The sequence below is a fragment of the Chelonoidis abingdonii genome, chromosome 13 (genome assembly GCF_003597395.2).
Source record: "Chelonoidis abingdonii isolate Lonesome George chromosome 13, CheloAbing_2.0, whole genome shotgun sequence".
In the NCBI taxonomy this organism is placed as follows: domain Eukaryota; kingdom Metazoa; phylum Chordata; order Testudines; family Testudinidae; genus Chelonoidis; species Chelonoidis abingdonii.
Genome location: NC_133781.1, coordinates 22151771 through 22178746, shown reverse-complemented (window position 1 = coordinate 22178746; position 26976 = coordinate 22151771). Strand labels below are relative to the sequence as shown.

At 39.2% G+C, this 26976-nt stretch overlaps 1 protein-coding gene across 8 annotated transcripts in view; it reads right to left on the bottom strand.

Moving 5' to 3' along the window:
* The window catches only part of STXBP4 (syntaxin binding protein 4), a 144155-nt gene that overhangs the window by 84147 nt on the left and 33032 nt on the right, over window positions 1-26976 (bottom strand). For all 8 annotated transcript variants that reach the window (XM_075071836.1, XM_032805690.2, XM_075071838.1 and 5 more), the window contains 7 exons: window positions 23200-23306; window positions 22621-22807; window positions 20261-20339; window positions 16410-16504; window positions 8938-9034; window positions 7891-8003; window positions 6993-7082 (listed from right to left, as the gene is read on the bottom strand). In XM_075071836.1, the coding sequence (XP_074927937.1) occupies window positions 6993-7082; window positions 7891-8003; window positions 8938-9034; window positions 16410-16504; window positions 20261-20339; window positions 22621-22807; window positions 23200-23306 (768 nt within the window). The remainder of the gene's footprint in view (window positions 1-6992; window positions 7083-7890; window positions 8004-8937; window positions 9035-16409; window positions 16505-20260; window positions 20340-22620; window positions 22808-23199; window positions 23307-26976) is intronic.

Below are 26976 nucleotides of genomic sequence, written 5' to 3'. Positions count from 1 at the left end.
AATATTAGAAAGAAATAGGAGTTAGCAGGAAAGCTGTTTCCTCCATAGCTGGGAGAAACACAAAGACCAGAAAAAAAGCCAAAAACCTCCAGAGGTTCCCACCCTTACTTTTGAAAATCCGGTTTCCTGATTGGTCCTCTGGTCAGGTGTTTGGTTCCCTTTGTAAACCCTTTACAGTAAAGGAAAATTAACCCTTACCTATCTACTTATGACACCACCGCCTGACAGTGCCCACTTGGCTTCTAGGGAGGCTCATATGAGAAATCCACAGCACCCTGGAAGGCTCAGAGACCCAGGCCTGGCAGCGAGGAGAGAGGTGAGGCGTCAGGAACTGGGGATGTGACTGTGCACCCAGAGCACAGCAGGGAGAGCTGGGCACTGGGGCAGAAGGGAGGCCCTCTGGCAGGGCTCCACCATGGGAGGCAGATCAGGTGCACAGAGCAGTCTGAGTGGGGTGCTCAAGATGCATCAGCTCTGTGCTCCGGCCAGAGGGCACTGACCCCGCCATGATGCCTCCGATCCCAGCTGCTGCAGCCCCCTGCTTATTCTGTCCCATGCAGTGGACCTGTCCCAGGAGGAAGTGAGAACTGGGCCTGATCCTGGATCCCCTTCCGTGAAGGGTGGGTGCTCTCCTCCACCCCCCGGGATTCCAGTCAGGCAGGTACCCCAACCTGGGAATAGAGCAGAGCGATCCAGGTTCAGGTGGTGGGGATTGCCTCCTCTGTATATGGGAGCAATGATGCTTCAGGCAGGGAAGAAAATTAACACTCTCCCCATCGCACTCGCACTAAGAGAACAATGGAGATAGATGGGGGGCAGTGCTGCTCTCTCATGTCCCCTGCCCATTTGGAAACCAAAGCACAGGTAATAATGTTGATTTATAAACTTTTTTAAAAGATAGAAACACTAATACTTATGTTGCAATCAAGTCCTTTATTGAGTGGCAGCTGAATTTTTTATTTTGTTAGCCTTCTATGGCAATGGCCCACCTCTTGTTGTAAAAGTCTAAAATTGGCCTACGGGTAGAACTAACTGAGTGTCACTGCTCTAGAGGTTAATTTTTTAGATAGTCTAGTGATTTTGTCGTTCATTTATTCCTTTAGACAAAGGGGTTTTTTTTATAGCTTTGGCAAACCTCTGTGAGGCATAAGACTATATTTAGAAAACACAATGTAATTTATTGTATTGATTTGTAGACATTGCTTTAAAACTCTATTTAATTTTTTAAGAAAACAATACAAACATCCTCCAAATTTTACTTCATTTACCACTATTGTGTAATATATGTAAAGTTATTTTTCCATTAAATCTTTGATCATTTTTTCAACCATTCTGAAAACACTGGAGGTGTTTAGATTTCCATTTTCAGAGAATTAGTTGTTTTGCCATTTCCATTTTCAGAGAATTAGTTGTTTTGCCACTAACAGAGATGTCAGTCTCCATTTTCTGGCTTTTCTTAGGGAAACTGTTCTTCTACCAATTCCAGTAGATAGATTTTTGCAGATGAACAGATCTTTGTGTTCAGAACTGCGAAGAGACCTTTGGATATATTGCACCAATATTAACTGTAATATGTGGTATCTACAGCATTTGCTATGGTTAGCAAAACAGCTTTTCTGTAGGCACTCTGGTGTCAGGTAAAATCTTGTAAAGACTTTGTTGTGTAGAAATCATAGAGATGACGAGCTGGACATATTTATGATATTCTGCCATATCTTTACCCAATATTCTTTTGCCAATAATATATATATAAATACTAAGCCATAGGTATATATAGCCTGAAAGATGCCCTTATTATCGTGAGCAAACATCTCAAAAAATCCTCTAATGGAGGCATTTTTCCATTATCTAATAATAGCAGCTGTTATATAACTATGTGGTAATCTATAAAAAATGTGGTAAGAAATGGAAGGAACCTAATGCATCAGTAGAAATTAAATCTTTTCCTGTATAGATTTGTTTTTGTATCCAAATGTTTTTAATATTTGTCAGTACTGTGAATTAAACACTTTTGAGTTTTCCCATGTGAGACTCAATATTGAATCTGAAAAGTGTCAGTAGAAATTCGCCTCAACTTGTACTTAATAAAAGATTCTCTCTTAAACAATAGTGGTAAGTGTACAGAGATCTAGTAATGTCTGCAATGCACCAAAGGGAGTAGCTAAGGGCATGATCCAAAGCTCACGGAAGTCTTCCATTCATTTACTGACCAAATGGACTATTATTCAGACTCTTAATAATTTTCTGTGTTGAGCCATGATGGCTATAAGATCCTGGGTTTGTGTAAATCAGTTTTGCTCCAGTAAAGTTAATAGAACTATGATGATTTACACCAGTGAGGAACTGGCCTATACACACAAAGTCTTATCTGGGATCACACAGAAACACTTAAAAAGGTAAGCTGAGCAAGAACAGATGATTCAGGAGACTGCTATCAGGATACTAATTGATTGGCCTATAGCTAACTGGTTGAAATTCAGATCAGATAAGTAAGTAATGAGATTTGGTCCTATCTGACAGTTTTTATGTGGCTTGTGTGAAACGAACTGGTAGTTCCACTCAGTTCCTATTGTACAGTGCCTGTCATAAAAAATCTGTCTTCAAATTAGCACGCATTGGTAGGTTCAGCAAAGAGAATGATCCACTTTTTCTAGCCCACCAGTGGTCCCCACAAACAAGGATGAGGTCACTTCCTGTATAGTGGCAGAACTTCAGTCTCTTGGGCTGCCAATAGAGCACCTTCCACATGCAGTGGTGCACTTAAAATAATTAAAAAGAAGAGATAAAATGAAGAGGTTAGAAGAACATTACGTATTTTTAGTAGTAGTAGTCACACACTGTATAGCCTGTAACGCCTATGATGAACACACACTGAAATGCCTCTCTTTCCCCCTTCAGGAAACACGTTAGCTCTTAGTACCTTCTTTGCATTTCATTTATGTGGCAGTCAAATGAATAAATATTAAACTGACCTAGTTTACTGCACGAGGCCAACACTTCAAGGACAATGGTTTCTTTGGTTGTCATTCCTGCCCACTGACATCTAAAAACTATATGTTAATAGCCTAACATCATCCTGATGGAAAACTTTCAAAAACTTCATTCAAATCTGTTTTAAAAAAATGTGTGTTCTATTATAATATTTTCCGTACTGTGGTAGCTGGTAGCACCAATAAGCATCAAATGAGACTGGGGTTCAATGTACTAAGCACTGTAGGACTTACAGTGACTTTCTAATGAGGCAATATACTCCTAAAATGGGAGGATGGAAGTATTATCCCCATTTTACAGATGGGAAATGACCCTCAGAGATACTGAGCATTTGCAACTCCCAATGTGAGACTTGTTAAATGAATTTCAAGTACTTGGCACCTCTCAGGATGAGGCCCCTAGTGGAATAATGAGGACAGTAGTTTTGTCATGGAAAGTTGTGGAAGAGTAATGGCAACAATATGGAAATCATGGCAGAAGCTGTTAAAAGTAGTAAACATGGGACCTGGTCTAGCAAACCCTTTGTGCACAATACTCCCGCTGAAGCCACACCTGTAATTCTGGGCACCTTATTACAAGCAAAGTAAACGGACTGATTTTCAGAGATGAGGATCTTCAAAATCTATCTATTTGTATGGCCATCATCATACCAAAATGCCTCGCAATCATTAATGAATTTTATCCTCACAACACCACTCTGAAGTAGGAAGGAATAATCTCCATTTTCCAGATGGAGAACTGAGTCACAGGGCAGACTAAGTCTTTGTCCAAAGTCACACAGGAACTCTGTAGCCAAGCTGGGAACTGAACTCTGGTTTCATGAGCTCCAATTCAGAGTCCCATCCATTAGAACACCCTTCCCATCCCACTGAATTCCACAGTACTGTGACTCAGCATATATGAAAAATCAGACCACTAAACGAACCTGAGGAAGGTAGCAAAAATTATCAAAAACCTGGGGAGGCTGGCACTGAGCAGAGATTAAAAGAACTAACAATTTAGTGGGGGTGGAGATATCATAACAATCTACAAATATTTGAAGGGAGAAGGATTATTAGTGCAAGAAAGTGGTATTACTAAGAATAATCAAGATTTTTTTTAAAGAAAAGGAGAATGCATGCTGAATACCTGGGATACTACAACTTGCTGAGTGCCTTCAACACAGAAGTTAATGGGCAGTTAAAAGCACTCAGCACTTTGTAGGACAGTATCCTAAATGACCCAATATTAGAGTTCATTTCTTTCTCTGATTTCTAAGAATCTGTAACCATCTGAGTATTTTCTCTTAAGTATACCCAATCAGAACTTTTCTGTAGTATCCAACATGAGTGTAACTAAATTGAAAAAATTACAAAGGTTGAAACAAGTTAGAGACACAAATTAAAATATCAGAGTATTAGTATACAGGAAAGACAATAACTCAGAAATTGATTGTAGAAGTCCAGGGGACACTTTATGTCTAATGTTGTTAAAAGGACATCAGCTGTATGTTGCCCTACTATTGTGCAAATTAAGACTGCTTACTGTCAGTCATTCAGGAACATCAATGATACTACTAGGTTGGGTGGGAAATACTGAAATTTAAATTACTGAGTGAGAAACAGTATGCCCATAAAAGTTCACGCTATGCCTATAATAAAAAACAGAATTTACGGTAGGTTCTTTTTTCTAATGCTGATTTAAGATTAGAAATTAAAATATCTTAAGTATTGCTCAGTTCCTTATATCCTTAGTATCTAGGAAATAAGAAGATCTGTTGATTAAACTGGCTTAAAAGAGGAATGTGCTTCTCGAACAGACTGGCTATTTCAAATTTATTTATTTATTTATTTTTATTTTGGTCTAAAATGAAGCTCTGGGTGCCCTTGACATACCTTTAAAAACAGAATATTATAGAAATAGCAAAACAAAAATTATTTCCAGCTAATCCATATGCTAAAATGAGCATCACCTATTTTTTAAAAAAATAGAGATGATGACATCCCGGACAGGTATTTCTTTTTTAGACTAGTTAAATGGGAAGAAGAGCAAAGCGCTTCCAGAAGTGATCAAATAAGATAAATTTTGACTTAAGGCGCCATCTTGCTACCACAAAAAGCCTTTTAAGAGAATAACACGGCTGAGGTTAAACACAACAAATAGGAGAGAATGGAACAAACAAACAGATTTAAGATTAATTTATTAATGTGATGAATTCTTCTATGGTGTGTACGTGCGAGAGGCAAGTGAGGGTGACATGAGAGTCAAACAAATCTGAAGATCTTCGCACTAAAAGGGTAAGGTGCTGAGAGATTCCTGCAAGGCACTGAGAATCCTCAGCTCCCATCCCAAGAAGTCCTTGGTTCATTCAGGATCAAATGCTAGGTGAGTTCTGGATGACTGATTAAGGGTAGCACTCAATACCTGCTGGTTTTAGAAAGAAAGCTGGTAATGCTAACATGTGCCTTGGTTCAGGAAAACTCTTAAGCATATATTTTTCTTGAAGTATGTGCTTAAATCCCATTGACTTCAATGGAAGTTAAGCACATTCCTATATCCTGGCATGAACAGGAATGCTTTCTTGAACTGAAGTCTGAATAATAGATCTCCAAAACATTATTTACTTTGTACTGATTCAACTAAGAATTAAAATCAAAATAAACAAATTACTTGTTCATCTGATAAGTGAGGGCTTTTTATTTGTTGACACAGACTTTTATTAAGAGATTAGAAAAAATGTTCACATATTTAACCAATATGGTGTTATGGCATTTGGATAGCCTGAAAGATTCATAGTAGGCTATATAGTGCTCTCTCTATATTCTTAGATTGCTAATTCCAATCCAGCTCAAGTAACTAGTGGCAAGAAGTTGACAAATGCTCATTGCCCTATGTGGAATGAGTCTGGTTCACTTACCAATGGACAGTTGTCTACATCACAAAAACCACCACAACTCCCACTAGTTGTCACGCTAGATAGTAGTCATAACTGAGAATGAGTACAGAGATTGAGCTTGTCTTTTACCCCACAGATGGGATTTCCAGGTTAGGTTAAGGTATACAGGCAGGCGGGGCCGGTGCAACCATTTAGGTGACCTAGGCAGTCGCCTAGCGCACCAGGATTTGGGGGGGCGCCATTTTCTTCAGCAGCGACCGTGGCGGCCGGATCTTCGGCTGCCTTGGTCGCCGCCGGCATTTAGGCAGAGAGATGTGGGGCAGGGGAGCGTGGGGAGGGCTGCCTGCAGCAAGAAAGGGCGGGGGGAGGCGGCACGCTAGGGAACTAACTACCCCAGCTCACCCCTGCCCCTCCTCCTCCTTGAGCACGCTGTGGCTGCTTCACTTCTCCCGCCTCCCAGGCTTGCGGCGCTAATCAGCTTAGGCACTGCAAGCCTGGGAGGCAGTAGAAATGAAGCAGCCATGGCGTGCTTGGGGAGAAGGCGGGGCAGGGATTAGCTGGGGTGGGGGGGGTGTCTCAAGGCGGAGGGCGGGGAGCTGCCATGGGGGGGCGCCTCAGGGCACGGGCACAAGGTGGAAGTTTCGCCTAGGGCGCAAAACATCCTTGCACCAGCCCTGCTGGCAGGTCACGACTGGGGAAAGTTTGCACTGCTACTGCCTCTTTGCTGTACTTGTTTTGAAGATAGATGACTAAGTCTCCGATTCTGCCAATCTGGCATATTTCATAAATACTAAAAGGTGATCAGATATTGTGATGATTGGGGCCATATAAATTTCTAAATAGATCAGATAAATCACATACACACAATGCACTTCTGTGAAATGTCTCTAGTCTAATTTCCCCTGACATTCAGGCTAGAAAAAAGCACAGGCATTCAGTATAGGGAGTAAAAGTCAATTTCTGTATAAACACATAATATGCATATGCCCTTTGGATACCAGTGAATACTACTCTCTCATACTGATACTTTTTATGCTATACACATACAATTCAAATTCAGGTTAAATGCTATCTTTCCTTAAATGGATTATTTCATTTTTTTAAAGTGATCAGAATTAAATATTACCTTCAATTTACTTATTTCTTTTAAAGCTTCATTTCTTTCTCTTTTAAGTCTTTCCACATCATCCATTTCCAAAGAATCACAGGATACAAGCTGTATGAATTAAAATATGAAAAAAGGGGCAAATTAATAGAAACTAATATTTGGTTAAATGCATCTATCACAATGCTTGATCTCTTTAACAACACAGTATTGTTAAAAGAAAATCACAAGTAGAACTGATAAGGAACTTTTTTTAGCCATTACAAATTAATGAAAATGCAATTTGTTTCTCCAAAATATTGTAGGTTTTCGGCAACCAAATATGAAAACTTTCAGTTTGGAACAAAAAATAATAATAATAATTTTTAACTGACATTTTCTGACCAGCTCTAGTCACAGGTTTTCTAGCAACGAAAAATAATAACTTGCTTTGCTAAAATGGATTAACAAAAATTATTCACTAAAATTTCTCAGAAAACAGTGCCAATAAATCTGACTATCTTCCACCTCCTATTTTATCTCAGATAAAGAATAAATTACATTCAATATTTCTATCCCATCGGGGTTCTATTCTTAAAAATTACCTCTAAAATAAAGTGATTTCCAAGTGCAATAAAGGTCCAAATGACCGTGCCACATAACTGTTTATTACTCACACTGCAGAAAGCAATCAGCAGTCCCATCAATAAAATACTGTTATCCACTCATACCAATTCACAACATATTTATGTGAATTGCTTCCTGCAAACTAGGTTGCTTTAACAAGGCTTCTTAGGAACTAGGTTACTTTAAAGAAAACCATGATATGAAACTCTTTGAAAAATTTGTCCAAGAATTGGAATAGTTTTAAGTAAATTAACCTTTGTTAACTTATTCTTCACAATAGATAAATACTACTGAGTTCCAGCAGATACTTTACCTGTGAATCTAATAAATTGGCAATTTCACTGGCACCAAATGTTATAGGTCTTTGGCCACCACCTGCTTCATCCAACTGCAAACAGAACAGATTTCTTGCAACCTGAACAAAATCTAAAACAGAGTTTAGTTACTGTAGTCTGTGGCACAAATTTTATAGGAGTCAGTTTGTTTTTCCCTAGTTTAAAACTGTTTGCAACAACTATTAAAAATTAATGCCGTGCTTGTGTAAGGTGCTGGTCTGACAGCCTAAATTATGGAGCAGCAGATACTAGAAATTCTACAATTCAGTTGCTGAGATCAAGAATTAGAAAAATTAATTTTGTTTTAGGTTATTCAAGAGATCATTTTAAGAACAGCTGGATGACATAAACTGGAGACCTGACACACAATTCCTTTGATTTATTATGCAGTTTAAAAATAAAGAAATGTATACTTATATTTTTATTAATTGATTTGAAGCCCATTTTAATTTTTAAGAAATTTAGAGAAGAAAAATAGTTAACTTCTAAGGTTTGTGATGCCTAAATTAGTAGCAGCTAAAATGACACTGCATGCTTTAATCTCATGACTATTTCTTAGGAAACTATTGTACAAGGAATATTGTTTAGAATTAAGTAGTTTGCAAAAACGAATTTGCTATAGATACTTTGTGCTTTTATTTTTGAAAGAAAGCAGTGATTTCTTAAAGACTAAAACCATTTTCATTTAAAAAACCCTCAGACTTAATAATAATACCCTATTTTCAAGGCAAAGTTGAAAATTCATTAGTATAAGTGAGAGCACAGTGCACTCAAGGTCTAGTGAGCTAAAACGGCTCTTCATAAAGGAGGAATCTGATTTCCATTACAGATGGCTAGTTCCAGAATTGTAAGTTCATTGTTAAATAGTAAAATCACGATCTCGCCTCACCACGGAAAATTGTTTTTATTATAGTAATAACTCACATTGATGGGAAGGTTATTATAACTGAAAATACATAAACTGATATTATAAGCTCTCTGCTTCTATGTTACATTATTTTCCAGGGCACTCTGCAAATGGTTACCTCCAAAAGACACTGTCCCTTTAGCATCTTTCTGTAGTTGGTGCCTTAGGACTCGCTGCTGTTCGTCTGTGGGCTGAATCCCAAGATAATTTAGTGCCTAGAAGACAAAGAGTTATTTTTTTTTAAAAAATAGGGATTAGAGATCTCTGCCTCAAATGGGGAAAAAGGCCTTTTCATTATCGCTCTCCTTCACTAACAAGTTGTGTCTTGTGTGGTCACTGTTTCTTAAACTTCCTCAAAGACAGATAAATAAGTGCTGTTTAGAAAAGACAGGAAGAAAGGCAAAGGTGGTGGAGTAGCCTTGTACATCAATGATGGGGTGAACTGTAATGAAATAAGAAGTGATGGAATAGATAAGACGGAGTCTGTCTGTAAGAAGTGAATGGAATATTATAAGACGGGAGTTTCTGGTTCTGCGTGGTACAAAATCCGCTGGGGTAAAAAAGCTACTTAGAGCTTCCCCTGAGATAGTCCTTGGGGTGTGCTACAGAACCCGCCGGGGATCTGTGTCTGAATTTATGGTATATGGATAAGAGACCTCTTTAATGTCTTTAATTGAAGTAAGTAAACACTAAGGGGAAATGTGTTGATTATGGGAGACTTCAACTTCCCGGATATAGACTGGAGGACGATGCTGTTGCAAGAATAATAGGGGTCAGATTTTTCTGGATGTGATAGCGGATGGATTTCTTCATCAAGTAGTTGAAGTACCTACGAGAGGGGATGCCATTTTAGATTTGGTTTGGTGAGTAGTGAGGACCTCGTAGAAGAAATGGTGGTAGGGGACAACCTTGGTTCGAGTGATCATGAGCTGATTCAATTCAAATTAGATGGAAGGATAAACAAACGTAGATCTGGGATTAGGGTTTTCGACTTCTCGAGGGTTAATTTTAAAGAGTTTAAGAAATTAGTTAGGGAAGTGGATTGGACGGAGGAACTTCTGGATTTAAATGCGGAGGGCCTGAATTGCTTTAAGTCGCAGCTGCGGAAACTGTCGGAAGCCTGCATCCCAAGAAAGGGGAAAAAAAACATGGGCGGGAGTTGTAGGCCGAGCTGGATGAGCAAGCAACTCAGAGAGGGGATTAGGAAAAAGCAGAAAGCTTACAGGGAGTGGAAGAAAGGCGGGATTAGCAAGGGAAGCTACCTTAGTGAGGTCAGAACGTGTAGGGATAAAGTGAGGAAGGCTAAAAGCCGCGTAGAACTGGACCTTGCGAAGGGAATCAAAACCAATAGTAAAAGGTTCTACAGCCACATAAATAAGAAGAAAACAAAGAAAGAAGAAGTGGGGCCGCTATACACTGAGGATGGAACGGAGGTTAAGGATAACCTAGGGCATGGCCCAATATCTAAATAAAGTACTTTGCCTCGGTCTTTAATAAGACTAGTGAGGAGTTTAGGGACGATGGAGGGATGACAAACGGGAATGTGGATATGGAGGTGGATATTACCGCATCTGAGGTAGAGGCCAACTTGAACAGCTTAATGGGACAAAATCGGAGGGACCGGACAATCTCCACCCGAGGATATTAAAGGAACTGGCGCGTGAAATTGCGAGCCCGTTAGCGAGAATTTTTAAGCAATCGGTAAACTCGGGGTTGTGCCGTACGACTGGAGAATTGCTAACGTAGTTCCTATTTTTAAGAAAGGGAATAAAAGTGATCCGGGTAATTATAGGCCTGTTAGCTTGACGTCTGTCGTGTGTAAGGTCTTGGAAAAAATTTTAAGGGAGAAAGTAGTTAAGGACATTGAGGTCAATGGTAATTGGGACGAATTGCAACATGGATTTACTAAAGGTAGATCGTGCCAAACCAACCTGATCTCCTTCTTTGAGAAGGTGACGGATTACTTAGACAAAGGAAATGCGGTAGATCTAATTTACCTCGATTTCAGTAAGGCGTTTGACACGGTTCCGCATGGGGAACTGTTAGTTAAATTGGAAAAGATGGGGATGAATGTGAAAGTTGTAAGGTGGATAAGGAACTGGTTAAAGGGGAGACTCCAGCGGGTCGTACTGAAGGGTGAACTGTCAGGCTGGAAGGAGGTTACTAGCGGAGTCCCTCAAGGATCGGTTTTGGGACCGATCTTATTTAACCTATTTATTACTGACCTTGGCACAAAGAGCGGGAATGTGTTAATAAAGTTTGCGGATGACACGAAGCTGGGGGGTATTGCTAACACGGAGAGAAGGACCGGGATACTATTCAGGAAGATCTGGACCACCTTGTACACTGGAGTAATAGTAATAGGATGAAATATAATAGTGAAAAGTGCAAGGTCATGCACTTAGGGATTAATAATAAGAATTTTAGATATACGTTGGGGACGCATCAGTTGGAAACGACGGAGGAGGAGAAGGACCTTGGGGTATTGGTTGATAGCAGGATGACTATGAGCCGCCAATGTGATATGGCTGTTAAAAAAGCAAATGCGGTTTTAGGATGCATCAGGCGAGGTATTTCCAGCAAGGAGAAGGAGGTGTTAGTGCCGTTATATACGGCGCTGGTGAGACCCCACTTGGAATATTGTGTGCAGTTCTGGTGTCCCATGTTTAAGAAGGATGAATTCAAACTGGAACAGGTTCAGAGACGGGCTACTAGGATGATCCGAGGAATGGAAAATCTGCCTTATGAAAGGAGACAAAGAGCTTGGCTTGTTTAGCCTGGCCAAAAGAAGGCTCCGGGGGGATATGCTTGCTCTATATAAATATATCAGGGGATTAACGTTAGGGAGGGAGAGGAATTATTTAAGTTTAGTACTAATGTAGGCACGAGGACGAATGGGTACAAACTGGATATTAGGAAGTTTAGACTTGAAATTAGACGAAGGTTTCTAACCATTAGGGGAGTGAAGTTCTGGAACGGCCTTCCGAGGGAAGTAGTGGGGGCAAAAGACTTATCTGGCTTTAAGACTAAGCTTGATAAGTATATGGAGGGGATGTTATGATGGGATAGTTTAATTTGGGCAATTGATTTTGGATTATCGGCAGATAAGTCTGCTCAATGGTCTGTGAGGGGATGTTGGATGGGATGGGAACTGAGTTACTGCAGAGAATTCTTTCTTGGGTGCTGGCTGGTGAGTCTTGCCCACATGCTCAGGGTTTAGCTGATCGCCATATTTGGGGTCGGGAAGGAATTTTCCTCCAGGGCGGATTGGCAGGGGCCCTGGAGGTTTTTCGCCTTCCTCTGCAGCGTGGGGCATGGGTCGCTTGCTGGGGATTCCCTGCAGCTTGAGGTCTTCAAATCTCAATTTTGAGGATTTCAATAACTCAGTCATGGGTTCGGGGTTGTTATAAATGTGTATGGGCAGGGTTTTGTGGCCTGCCTTGTGCAGGAGGTCAGACTAGATGATCATATTGGTCCCTTCTGACCTATGAGTCTATGAGTCTATGAAAGATGACAGAATGGGCTCTGGTGACTCCTGAGTGTAGTTTGTCTTTATTAATATGTACTACTGGTGTATAACTTTTCCAAGATTATCATATTTTGGTCTGAAAACATTAAGGTTAGAACTATCACCACATTTATATTATTGTCATCACCATAGTATGTAAATGTTGGTTTACAAAACTATCAGAACCTACCTGACGCTGAAGAAACTCTGACTATACTAGACCAATGAAGGAAAACAGGAATCAGTTGCCACACTTATGGCCATGGTTCTACACAATATCCCTATTTTGACTTACTCGGATCTTCAGCACAAAGAATTATTTCATATCAAGTTTCAGCATTTGCTTTCACTCACAGATTTCGTATTTATTTGATTTTTTGTCAAGTTAAATGAAATCTGGTGCTAGTATTTTTGACTCATGGGGAATTATTAGTTTGTGTACCTCAAATAGTTTTTACAAGACTGAGTTTAAAAAAAAGAAGTAAATAACCCAGCACACATTACACAGCATACAAGATAATGCTGATATATATAACTGGTAATGGTTTCTTTTTAGTGTTAATGGAAGTAGGGAGGACTAAAAATAATGGAGTGGTAGAGTACACCTGAAAATTGCATACAGATATAATAATTTGCAAAACAAACCATTCAATGGCATGTAAACAGTCCACAAATGCTGTATCAAAGACAAAGTATGCAAAAAAGAGCCAAATATTAATGTAAATTAAGTTATATGCAGAAGTAGTTAACTGAACCAAAAAGATATACAGGTTTCAAAACATGAAAATGAGTAACTATTTTTTCAAGACAGAAATATAATCAGTTAAATCCTTTAGATTGTACTGAAGCTTGGACTTCTCAATTAATGAATGATAAAAAATTTCATATTCTAAAGACATTTGTTCAAAAATTTTGAATATTCCACACAAAGATGTTTATCATCATAAATCATCATTAAATGGACAGCCCATTGCTCATGCCTGTTTTCCTTTAAATTTTATTAAAATGGCTGAGATAAAGTAAATACCATGGAAATAGTTTCTGGATTGTAGCACAAGACAATAATTTATGACAAAAGCAAAATGCTCAAGAAAAAGACCTGCTGGTTAAAGCCTGGCCCAACAAAACACTCAAGAACATGCATACTTTAAACATGCGAGCAATCCTACTGCATACAAAGGGACTTCTTGTGTTTGTACTTAAAGTCAAATACGCATGTAAGTGCTCTGGCTGGACTGAGGACCAAAGTGGAACTTTCAGATGACAGCATGCCCCGCTGTTTTTCTTAGACCATCTGCCTTGGGACTGTTTCAGATTTTCCTCTCTCAGGGCAGCGCCGTTTTTAAACGCCCCCACCTACTGTGTGTGTGCATGGGTTCAATTTCTATATTGTTTGATAACTTCTTTGTTTCAGAATCCATGTATGAAGTTTTCCTTTGCCCTAAAACTGTTTGACAGCTGCTTCCTTGTTTGGTAGGTAGACCCATTCTGTCTCAACAGCTTGTAATCCCTTGTCTGCTTACTGTCTCCCTCTATAGGTGAGAGTGTTGAAACCATCTGGAACTCTTCTAGTAGTGGAAATCTATCACGCCATTTTAGCATGCCATCTAACTTGGGACATATAGTCAGATTTTGCGTTACAGGCCCATAATTATTACCGAGCACTTCCACATTCATCATATGTTCATTTCTCCAGAATATTTTCAGGTATGGAGGGATAAGATAGAACAGAGCTGGGTAAACTACGGCCTGCGGGCCACATCTGGCCCACGGGGCCGTCCTGCCCGGCCCCTGAGCTCCTGGCCAGTCCTGGCCCCTCCCCTGCTGTCCCCCCTCCCCCACAGCCTCAGCTCGCATGGCTGGCTCCGGCCAGGCGGCATGGCTCAGGGGCAGATTTTCCGGTGAACACAGGGTGCCCTGGCACAGGCCTTCCAACAACAGAGAGACCCAGGGCCAGGCACTCGGGCAGCTCAGCACTGGCGCACCACCCGCAGGGGGGAGGGGCTGCACTGCGAGGGCAGGGGAGCAGGCGGTGCGGGTGGCAGGAGCGCGGGGAACGCGGGCAAAGGGCTCAGGAGGAGCACCGGGCAGCTGCGCAGCCAGCCAGAGAGAAGTGGTGCTTTGAAGGGGAAACCGCCACTTCTCTCTGGCTGTACGGCTGCCCCTGCTCCTCCTGAGTCTCCGCCCATGTTCACGGGGCCACATTCCGAAAGGGGCTGGAGGAGGGTTCCAGGGAGGCAGATAGGGGCAGAGGGTCCCGGGAGGGGGCGGTCAGGGGACAAGAAGCAGGGAGGGTTGGATGGGTCAGGGGTTCTGAGGGGGGCAGTCAGGGGGTAGTAAGTGGGAGGGGGCAGAGGGCAGGCTGTTTGGGGTGGCATAGCCTTCCCTACCCAACCCTCCATACCGTTTTGCAACTCTGATGTGGCCCTCGCGCCAAAAAGTTTGCCCACCCCTGAGGTAGAAGATGGATCAGGCATCTTTAAACGGGAGAGAGACTAAAACAGGGAGGGAGGTTGGTTGGAATAAAGAAGACTAATGCACCTCATTCTTATAATCTGTTATCTTTCAACTTGATGTATAAATTACAAGCTGTCAACTGGCCATCAATTTATATGGGAAACATGCAAGATGGCTCTTACTTCAAAGGCCAGGGTACCAGATGTCTAGGCAGGTGCTTAACTTTAAGCATATCAAAAGGACCTACTTATGCACTTAATATTGACCTATCAACTTCAATTCTGCAGTGGTAGAGACGTGGACAAGAGGACCCAAGAGATTTTTTTCCCCTCATCTTTACCATGTATTATTAGCTAGATGATTTTAATGGTCTCCTGGCTGATCACCTGAAGACAGTTTTCACTGTATAGCTACATTTCCTCCCACTCACAATTAGATCCTCTTGCTCCAATGACCCGAGTATTATTTAAGGTAAAGTAATGCTAACACTGCAGACTCCTCTACTGTAGTCTCTACTGGAATGTTGAAAGGGATCAACTGAACTTATAATGCAGTCTAGCATTCTCAAATGAACTCCAAACCATAATTAGAAGATTTTTGTTACTTTGAACATTGTTCCTTATCTTTTACCCCCTTATTGACACTTGTTTTTTATGATCAAAACAAGAAACAAATAAAAATGTTCGTAAAAATATGCCCATTTGTATTTCCTTCTGAAATATACTATGTCATGCAGGAAAGATAAATAAAAATGATAGATCAAACTATTGCATGCTGACAGTGCCAGGGAAAATGAAAGAATCAATTTAAATATGTACTGCATGTTTCAGCAAAAATGTATGTAACTGATCTGCACTTCTACAGTATTTCTGTGCATCTTATTTCCTTCTGCATCTCTCTCATCTGTTTTTTTACTTTTCCCACATGAATCTTCTCCAGGATGTTACTTCTTTGTAGGGGCAATTTCTTTGGTTTCTTTCATCTTCTTTCACCTCATCATATCTTCATATACTCTTGTGGGTATCTCAATATTTCTCTCCTTAAATTTTAACTCCCTGCCTTCTTTTAATAAATAAAATAATAATAATAATAAAAGACATATGTATGGATTTATTTTTTCTATTTATGAGCCTTTGGCACTTTGTTCTTTCCTCCGTACCTAGCTTTTATTTCACGTTGTTTATATTCTTAGTGTTTTAGCTATAATTTTGTGCCAGAGACTCCACAAAGTTCACTAGGGACTTTGCTATTGCTATCAATTTTATGTGGGAGGCACTCACAAACTACAGGGATGGGTGGCAGTATAAAACCCGAAGGAAGGAAGGATGGATAGAAGTGAGTGAAATTCCTTTTCAATATCCTCTTTCAAAAGGATGCTCAGCAAATAATGGTGTTAAAAATTAAATCGGTTAAAAATTAAATGGGTTGACCCAACCAGCTATTTTAACTATTTGCCCAATAAGTAAAGTCAGATATGTATACAAGAGCCTGAAAGAGCTATATGTTTGGGAAGTAATCAGTTCTTTTTTACCTATTTATGCAGTAGTCAAGCTAGACATTTTCTTTAGACTTTTTACATTCACCAATTATGGAAAAAATAGAAAACAATATTAAGTGCTATTTACCATCTCCAGTTTCTCTGCTTTGAGACGAACAGTGGGGTTCAGAGAAATCTTCCTTTCTTGAGGTCCATAATCTTCAGTCCAGTTGGAAGCAACAGCTAAGAGACAACAGATTGTACATTCATTGGAATTTTATTTGGATTTTTCCCTCTGAAGAATGTATTCTGAAGTCCTGCTGTTCAAAATAATTCCAGCTAATCACATGATTGCAGGAATGAACTCTAATGTTTATTATGATGTTTTTCTTAAATGCTAAAAGGTACATTACTAAAATATTCATTAAATACCCAAAAGGGGAAATATAGACACTGCTAAGCCATTTCATAATTATCATCGTAACAGGAGGGAAGATTAACAAAAGTATGTAGCATGAGGTCATGTCGGAACAGAAAAACATGGCTGACACCACCTTCTGTCATGGAATACATACAGAGTGCTTTTGGAAACAGGCTGGGAAAAACATTTATTAATTCAGAGATGTCACTCATTTGTTAGCTTTTCCATAACTGTCAATTCCAGGTGTTTAATTTAAGGAACTGGTTGGTTCTGAGGAAATAGCAGGAGGCACTGTGTCAAGAGAAGGGATTATCTCTTGACACTGAGGGGCTGAGCTGAATTAGGGATCTTGCCTGGAGTGAATCCCTTCTGGCTTCTCCTCTTGCCTAGTGGGAATGGGAAACTCCCCTTCTCCAGGGCCGTCCACCCACTGAGCCCTTTCTCTCATGCCCCTCCTTTCAGATGAGAGTGTAACAATTTTCCATAATTTAAACAATGCCTTAACACATTAAGATTCGGATGCAGTTGTTTATTTTCCTTTACGTGCAAACTATAAATTCTGAGGAAAACTGAGTCCAAAATTATAAGCAGATAACACAAAAGATTTCACACCTACAGATTTCTTTTGCAGGGAAAACAATACAGGAAAAATCAACTATAACTTTGCCAGAGCGCTCTGGCTTTCTCTGGAGAAACATCTCAGTACACCAGGAAAATAGCAGGAGGCTCTTCAGGGCCTTTTACTACTGGCTATATGCACTCCAGCGAACTTGTAGCTTCACTTATATTTTAGATGCACTAACATTTTATTTAAAATAGAACAAACAATACATCCACTGGCTGAGTTTTTGCAGAGGGCCAGGTACAAAGAGGGACATGCTATGGACAGGCTCATCAATGTGAAGTTATTAAATTCCCTAATTTGGAAAGGAATCCAAAACACTTCTCATTAAAAGGCTGAAATTCTGAGGAACAACCACATATTAACTAGTGTTCTTAATTAGTTCTTCTTTCTATTTTATTATTTCATCAAGGAGGAGACTGAGATGGGCTCAAACCAAAATGTGCATCTGAAAACCTCAGGACTCTGCAGCTTGGGACCATCTCCAAAACACGGAATCAAAACAAAACAAACAAACAAAACTGGATTTCGTAATTCACAAAACATCTGTTTCCAAGCTTAAACTAATTTTATATTTTCCATATGTGCTCAACAAAACATCTTTTTGGAAACCTATAACACTAATACTGTTGGCATGCTATATTAAATTCTAAAGACAGCAGGCTACATCCAAAGCTAGAGTAAATCGGCAGAGCTCTCCTGAAGTCAGTGTGTGGATACCAAGCTCACAAAACTATTGGGTCACTGGCTTTAAGCATGAATTTTTTCAAGCACGTCTCAAAGTTATGATGATTTTTCGATCCAAGAGCTTAGATCTTTGTCTCACGTTAGTGTTGAAGAAGAGGTGTGTGACAAAAGTAGCAGTTTCAGTCAAGGACATGTTGTCAAATGAAAATGGAACGAAGGAAGCCCAGAGATAGCATACAGGATAGTATAATATAAATTGTACAAGAACTGGTAGAGCCACTTTGTTTATGTTGTAATACACTGTAGCCGTCTTAGTACCTTTTAAAATATCATTGGGAATCAGTTCCCACGGGAACTGTTCTTGGCAAATTAAGTTTTTTGTGGTGGAGACACAAGGACAAATGTCCAAAACTGAGGTCTAGATTCGCAGCTGGTATAAACTGATGTAGTGTCACTAACTTCATCTGATCTAATCCAATGAATTCAGTTCTATTTGTGGATTGAAGCCAATGAAGTTTCACCAGCTGAGCATCTGGCCCTCACTAAACTGCACGATAGAGAGCCACAAAGTGAGTGAGGTAATATCTTTTACTGAACCAACTTCTGCTGGTGAGAGGACAAGCTCTCAAGTTCCCACAAGGCTATTCATCATTGAAGAAGTTCTCTGTAAACTCAAACACGTGTCTTTCTCGCCAACAGAAGTTGATCCAATAAAAGATTATCTCATCCACCTTGTCTCTCTAATATCCTGGGACCAACATGGCTACAACTAAACTGTATGTGTCAATCCTGAAGAATGTGCCCTTAGACCCATAATTACTCATTATGCTCACTAAGCCAACCCCTTAGGATGGCTGCATTTTTTCCCCATATTTTATGAATGGGGTAGGGGAAGGATGACTTTACCACATATGTCCACGATCTTTAACTGTGATCAAAATAGACACAGGGCCCGACCGTTTCAAGCAGGGAGGGAAGGGGATATTTCCATCCCTATTAAGCTCCCAACCAGGGTATTTTGTCTCTTGCATAGATCTGTCATTTAAAAATACATTGGTTTGAGAAGTCTGGATCCTGAAAAGATGTGGCTCAGCTCACATGTACCCCCTTCTTTTAACTAAATAAGAAGCCCTAAATGGTTGGTCAGAGGAGCCTTTGTCTTGTAATGCTTCTGATCTAATCTAGTCATGGTAGTTTTCATGAGCAAGATGATCAAGAGGTCTGATTATTTAACTCAACCTGTATGTAATTCTGTGACCGCTCCAATTCCAAAAGTTGCTATTCAGCCAGTTAACCCCTTAGGGAATCTCTCTACTTATGCAAAATTGGTCAAGATCCCAATCAGACTGCTTCATTTGGAATTAGGATATCTGTTATGGGCCACGTTAATCCCTAGAGCAATTTAGCTAAATGTCAGTAGAGTGACACTATGGTCCTTTGGGTTGGTCCTTCCTCTCTTGACAAATTAGATTGGAGTTCTTGGTCATGTGGACTGATCAATTAGAGAGGCAGATGTAATGAACATACTGCTCCCATTTGTACCAACTGAGTGGTAAGAAGGCTCCAGGTCTACTGCATAGCAGTACAGAGCACAACCATTAGCGTAGCCATACTTGACACCAACCTAAGTGTATATGTCACGCCTCTGCATTTTCATTGTTCATAAATACTATACAAATAATCTCACTGAGGGATTTTTCACTGTCAAATCAGATCTAGTTGTTGCGAAAGATCAGATCTCTGATTATTTTTCCTTCAGCACCTCCAAAATATATACCTAGAGATATGATCAATATGATTATCACATATAAGCCACTTTAACAATTATTTTTGTTCCTAAAATAAAAAAACCCCCTGCCCTCCTTAATATGTGTGTGTGTGTGTGTGCGTATACATACACACACGCACAATATACTTCTACAGCATTTTATCAAACTGAGAAAGCACTGTTTCTATGGCAACCTAGTCTTGATTTATATGTGAGTCTTCACTATCTGGCTTCAACTGAATCTATTGATTATTATTGCTGTACTGAAACGTTATGATCATTCGTCTTTGTTTAGTTTCAACTATTTGTCCAAGAAACTGTCCAACGTAAACTATATTTGACAGGGATTGTTGAACAATCCATTCATCTTAGCTTTTCATACACTGCTAGAAAAATGGCCCATATACCCTTCCTTAAAGCCTAGTAAATCACATTGTGTACTACTTTCGATGGAAGAGTAATTGCAAAAAATAAGAGAAAAAAAATTAAATAAGCATTTACCAGTAGCAGACACATCAGCAGGGCTGCTGTCTGCAGAAGTAATTGGAGACTGTTCTCTTTTCTTAAATCCTGTTTTCATCTATGAAAGAAAATCAGAAGTCATGAAATGACATTTGCTAAAGTAGGTCAAAGACCAGACTAGAAACATATGTTAACCTTTAAAAAAATGGGTGGCTGGGTAGATTAAAACAATACTGGAAGAACAGTGAAGCCAAAACCCAATGTTGCATTTAAACTCTTACAGGCACCATAAAAAGCAATGATATTCAGAATGTAAAGGCTACTGTGGTATACTCACTGTGCCTAAGCACTACAGAGTACTTTTTATATGGTACTATTTAAAAAGTAATTGAAGCCAATGTAAACTTGCTCTGTCTGAGGTGTAGCCCACACTGATGATTTTACAGCTTTTAAAGAGTTATTTTCAATTCAGAAAGCATATGTTATTTTTATTACGTAGATATTTTAATAAAAAGCCCATAAATGAGACATTCTATTAGAAAACTTATTATAGATCATTACTGATGAGGTTTGTACTAAAAGTGTCAAACCTAGTGCTGAAACAGAAGAGGGCCACTTTGCCACATATTTAATAGGGTCCAGTATATTGTAAATCATGTAACATACTAGAAAAACTTCTATAGCAGTGAAACACTATAGCAGTGAAACACTGCTCTGGTTGTTTTACAGGGCTTGTTTTCCCCTCATTTTGTTTTCTGCATCTGAATTTTAATGCTGGTGATGTTGCAAAAGTGACTGCCTTTCATGGTGTATCCAATTTTTGCCTCTTTGCCAAGACTATTGGCAGATGGAGCATTAGTTCAAAATGGAACAGGGAAATGGACTGATACCAAAGTCATTAGGTATGGGCTGCTGAACAACTGTCAAAGAACAGTGGGTCATTACGGACCACAGCTGAACTTGACCTGGTAAGCTATAGCTGAAAGGTTCTGTCCCTCTGGCAGAGCCGTAAGTGTATACAAATTGAGCACTACATAATAGCAATGTAACAAACATGGTAATATTTTCTAGTGTCTGAAGTTCGTTATCTGCAGAATAACCATGACAATGAACACCAAAAAAGTGTGGTTGCGCTCTACACAGGATGTTTCTGAAAAGGAATACAAAGGCACCTATTTCAAATATGGACACAGGGGAACCAATTCCTTTGACTACATAGACTAAAAAATAACTTTATAATTCCAGCTTATTCAAATAGAATATTTTGTTCACCTCTAAAAAGAACTATAAATTAAATGTATTTTTAAAAAAAGACAGAAAACAGAGGGCTGTTCTAAAATAGCTAGCTTTCCCTGGTTTTCAAAACTTTCACACCATCACACACTAAAATAGTTTCATCTGCACTAACGATGTGCTACAGTCATTAAAATGTTTATATTTTTCCTTCAATGTGATAAAACAACATAGTTCTAAACAAAAATTTATAGTAGTCTATATTCCCTCTCCAAACTCTATTATTACCATAAGGTGTAAAAATTTATTATTTAAAAAAACTTCTTTTTTCTTGAAGGAACTTGTCAAGAGTCTCCTAAAGTCAGGGAGAAAAACACATTTCACACAGAGGAGAAACGTCCACTAACACAAGTTAGTGTGCAACTCCACACTAGCAAACGATACAGATATACCATGTACCACAAAAGATACGTGCAAATAAAGCAAATAGGCACAGGTAGCTGGCAGCCCAGCAAGGAACAAGGTTCGAAATCTTTTTTATATGGTTTAGGTTTTCTGGCTTTGTTTTGGTATGGTGTAAGGAGCTTATTTTCTGTTTGATTTTAGCCCTGAAAAAATGACAGTGTTTTCTAATTTCAACAATTGTACATGGCTTCACATAATTCTCATTTTGCGGTTTAAGTTGTCTATAAACCCCTATGTTATGGTAATAAGCACTGTAAAAAATATCTTTAAATAGTAGATTATTCTTCTTCACTATTTACTAATATTCAAAATCTCCTCCATATCTGAAATATAAAATGGAAATGGTTAGATATTATTTATTTTTTCAAAAGAAGAATTTGACAATCTAGGATCTCAATTAAGATTTAATTGAGAAGTGAGATGACCAATCAACTAATGATTTCAGTTAATATTCTCATTCCACTGGCCAGTACTGTTGATTCTAGAGAGATCTTACACATCTACCAGAAAGCTCCAAGGAATACCCTAGGAAAATTCATGTTCTGAGGAAGGGTCCAATCACTTAAACTTACTGGAATGGTAAATACATGCCATTAATCTAATACTGAAATATGGAAAAAAGTTGCAATAGGATTTCTTTAATTTAGAAAATTAATCTCTTATTTGGCTTATCTTAAAACAAGAGACAAGACTGTACTCACAGTGTAAGGTGTGGGCACCTTTGAAGCTGGATTCTCATTAGGAGGTGAAAGATTAAATGCGAGTAGTGTCTGTTGTTGTCCACATCCAGCAGAAGATGTCAAGAGACTGCCAGGACTTTGAGGATTTTCAAAATAACTGGGAAAAACTCTTTGTCTGATAAAAGCGATCTCCCAGGCAGATTCAGATCTAAATTTAAAAATAAATGGTTTACATACATTATATGCAACACTGTACATAAAATGATAAAGCAGCCTTGCAAAATTCTACTTGTCCAAGCCTCATGGGGTAAGAATTTTTTTGACACTTGTTTTTATTTTATTCCTCATCATAAGTTATGAAAGTGAAAGACAGGTGAGAAACATTTGTGACTGAGCTAGTAAATTTTCTTAATAATTTTGCATCACTTATATTAGTAACATATTTGAGTTTTTTTATAATAATATGAGTATTTAATATTTCAGAGGCATGAACTTATCTTCTTACTTCAAATACATTTCACAAAATATTTCAAACTACACAAAAGAAAACTTGTACAAGATTTCACTTTGGAGGTTTAGCTGTTGTAGTACAATAATTACCTCAGCTTTGTTCTGTTGATTATACTTTTTGCTTCTTCATAGGAGACTCCAATCATTGACTCCTTGTTTATGGATACAAGCTGGTCTCCAGGCTTCAGTCGTCCATCCTAAACAGTAACAATAAAGAATCCAAGTGTGGCATTCTGTATTGATTATTGATGAAGATGCAACTGAAACAATTTTTTAATTGCAACAGTTTAACACGTACTTTTGAACTTATTAATTTAAGAAACAGTCAAGGCTGGCCAGACTTTCTGCCTGGTCCAATATGTTTAATCTGTAAATTAGTAGTTTCCATTGGTAATAATTATGCAATGAAAGAACGTCTTGTGTGTGCTAGATTTCAAAAGGCACAAAGAAACAATCAATACTATATTCAACAATTTGGTTCTATAAATCAGTATCAAACATTCAAAAATTGTCACCATGCAGAAAAGCTATGGATGCACCAGACTCACTACTGTAGCTGCTTTGAGGGAAAAATATGCTGACCAATTTTTTCAAGCACTCAATTATATACTATTCATTTTTAATAAACGCTGTGTTATTAATTGCCTGTCAACCACAGAATCATAGAAATGTAGGATTCAAAGTCATCTAGTCCAGTCCTGCCTCAGTGCAGGGAACTAAGTATTAACTAGACCATCCGTGACAGGTCTTTGTCTAACCTGTTCTTAAAAACCTCCAGTAACAGAGATTCCACAACCTCCCTTGGCAATTTGTTCCTGTGCTTAACTACTCTTACAGTTAGGAATTTTTCCTAATGTCTAACCTAAATCTCCCTTGTTGCAATTTCAGCCCATTATTTCTTGTCCTGTCCTACAGGAATCTCAAGCATAGCTCACCTAGTCTAGCTGTTCCATTTTTATATAATATTTTTTTTTTCAGTTGTGAAAGAAGCCGATCACCCCATTCTGTCTGATTTGTTTGCCTGTGCTGCAGGCTGTTTGTTTTTAGATTCAGACTTTTTGCTTTGCTACCTTGCAAGTAAGACAAAGGATAACATAGCCACTATATGTCTGATTTCCATGATGGCTTGAGCGAGCATGAGAACCTCAGTCAGTCACTTGTTTAGCCTTTCACTTATAAGTGAAATGAATAATAAAATAGCTATGGACTCTGACTACACAATACTTAAGTTCAATTGGTTGGTTAGCACTTCTTTAAAACATACTAGAATTTGCCTTTAACCACTCTATGGCCCTAATCCTGATATTTTTCTCACTGTGGGTAGACCCCTTGTGTTGACACCAAATCCTTCTGGAATTAATATGGTTCCCATGCAGGTAAACTGCTCTGAATGAATAGAACAAATAGCAGGATTAGAATCACAACATGACAGGTACTATATCCTGCTGACGTAGATTATACCAAATTTCAATGACTTGAACGTTCACAACAAATTTCTCAAATATGGAATGAACACGTGTCTGTCTATCACAGGTGTTAAAGGAACTTAACATTTGTAAAACACAAATTATGGAAATATTGCTGACAAAGAATCCATCTCTGAATTGAAATTCATCAGCTGAAATCGTTCAGTTTCTATAGTGATGCGAGTCAGTATAAAAGCTCTGACAAGATAAGATAGATAAGATGTCGGTGGCATTACAACAGGAATGAATTTGCTATAAAAATAAACCACAGACAACAGTTTTTCCAGCATAGAATACCAACCTGACTATGGGAAGTTTCTCTACCAGTTAAAGCATCTCTGAGCTCAATTAATTTGTATTCAAAGAAATCACCCTTCAGAGCTACACCAAGGACTTTTCAGGCACTCCTGAATCAGACTGATCTGAACAAGGGAGGAGAGACTAAGGGCTTGTCTACGCTGGCACTTTACAGCATTGCAACTTTCTTGCTCGGGGTGTGAAAAAACAACACCCCGAGTGCAGCAAGTTTCAGCGCTGTAAAGCAGCAGTGCAGTCAGTGCATCAGTGCTGGGAGCCACGCCACTCGTGGAGGTCTATTTTTTAGAGCGCTAGGAGAGCTCTATCCCAGCACTCTGCTGTGGCTACACAAGCCACATTAAAGTGCTGCTGCAGCTTTAACGTTGCCAGTGTAGACTAGCCCTAACTTCATCCATCATTGGAGGCAGAAGAGAACTGTACGAATAATAAGAACATTATCTGCTTTTTGCAGTATTGCAGCCATGTTAGTCCCAAGATACTAGAGAAACAAAGTGGGTGAGATAATATCTTTCATTGGACCAGCTTCTGTTGGTGAGAGAGACAAGCTTTTGAGCTGCACAGATCAGGTCTGGAAAAGGGACTCAGGTGGAACAGATTGTTTAGCATAAGTAGTTAACACATATTCTAAAGGACCTTCTAAACTGAAGTGGCTCATTAACATGTCTGTAGTCATAGGACAAAAAAGGGGGGTTGGTGGGTGATAGGCTCATCTTTTGAAGGTAAACATTGCATCATGGAACAGGCCACCCAAATACCCCTAGAGAACCTGTTTCAATACAGGGGAGGAAAAAAAAACAAACCCCAAACCCTCCCTCTCCAACCACACAACCCTAGTTGTCACGTACTACCTCACACTGAAACCCATTCAGGGTTTCATTTAGCAATTCCAGCCCTTACTCAATGGGGGACTATACCCTGCAAGAAATCTTTCCCAACCCCCTCTTTTGGCCTTCAAACACCTCCTCCCCAACCTCTCCATGCTCATCATCAGAAGCAAGCTTCTCACAGACCAAGACACACCAACTCAAAGCAGCACCAGACTCTGCCTGAATAACAAATACAAATAACTGAATGCAAAACCTGTAGATGCATCTCCACTGCTGCTACAATGATCAATACCTCCCACAACACGCTTTTCAAGATCCCCAGGTCCTATGCCTATCACAACACTATATGCCAGTGCTCTATATGCCCCAACAAAAACTATGCAGGTGAAACCAGACAATCATTATGCTCTTGAATGAATTGTCACAGAAAAATGATAAAAGACAAAAACACCGTATCACCTATGGGTGAACACTTTTTACAAAGCCATCGCTCTGACCTCTCTGTCCTCATACTCCAAGGAAACCTGAACAACACCTTCAAAGACAAGCCTAGATGCTGAAATTCATAACTTTACTAGATGCTAAAAATCATGGTCTTAATATAAACATTGGGTTTATGGCTTATTACAACGATCTCTAACCCTTTTTTCTCCTATTACTGAAGAGGTTTTATTGGGCCTCTTCGGCTTGAGTTGTCCCTTCGACTATATGTTAACTAGTTATGTTAAACAATCTCTTCCACCATGTATTAACTAGTTATGTTAAACAATCTCTTCCACTGTGTATTTAGCTGTGATACTGAGGGCAGGTTTACAAATTTAAATCAGCACAGATGCACCTATGCAGCTGTAGTGCGTCTGGTGAAGACGCTCTTAATCGATGGGGGAGAGCTTTCCTGTTGGCTTAATAACTCCACCTCTGCAAGAGGCAGTACTATGTCGATGGGAGCAGCCGCTTGATATGCAACCTTCTGCAAACATAGAGACATACCACATTTCTGTTACAGACAATCATAAGACAACACTTTAAAACAGGGGGCTGAACTTTAATTTACACTGAGGTCCTTTTACTTTCTTCAAGCTGCGTAAATGGGCCTTCCAGTGGGCATAAATCACAGCGTAGTTGAGAATTGAGAATTATTAATCATTCTATAGATTGTCATATTTTTTTCTAGCTTATGCTTATGGATTGTAAAATTACTATATTTCACTAATATATGGCAAAATATAAAAAAAAAAAAAATTCCCCTCTCACCT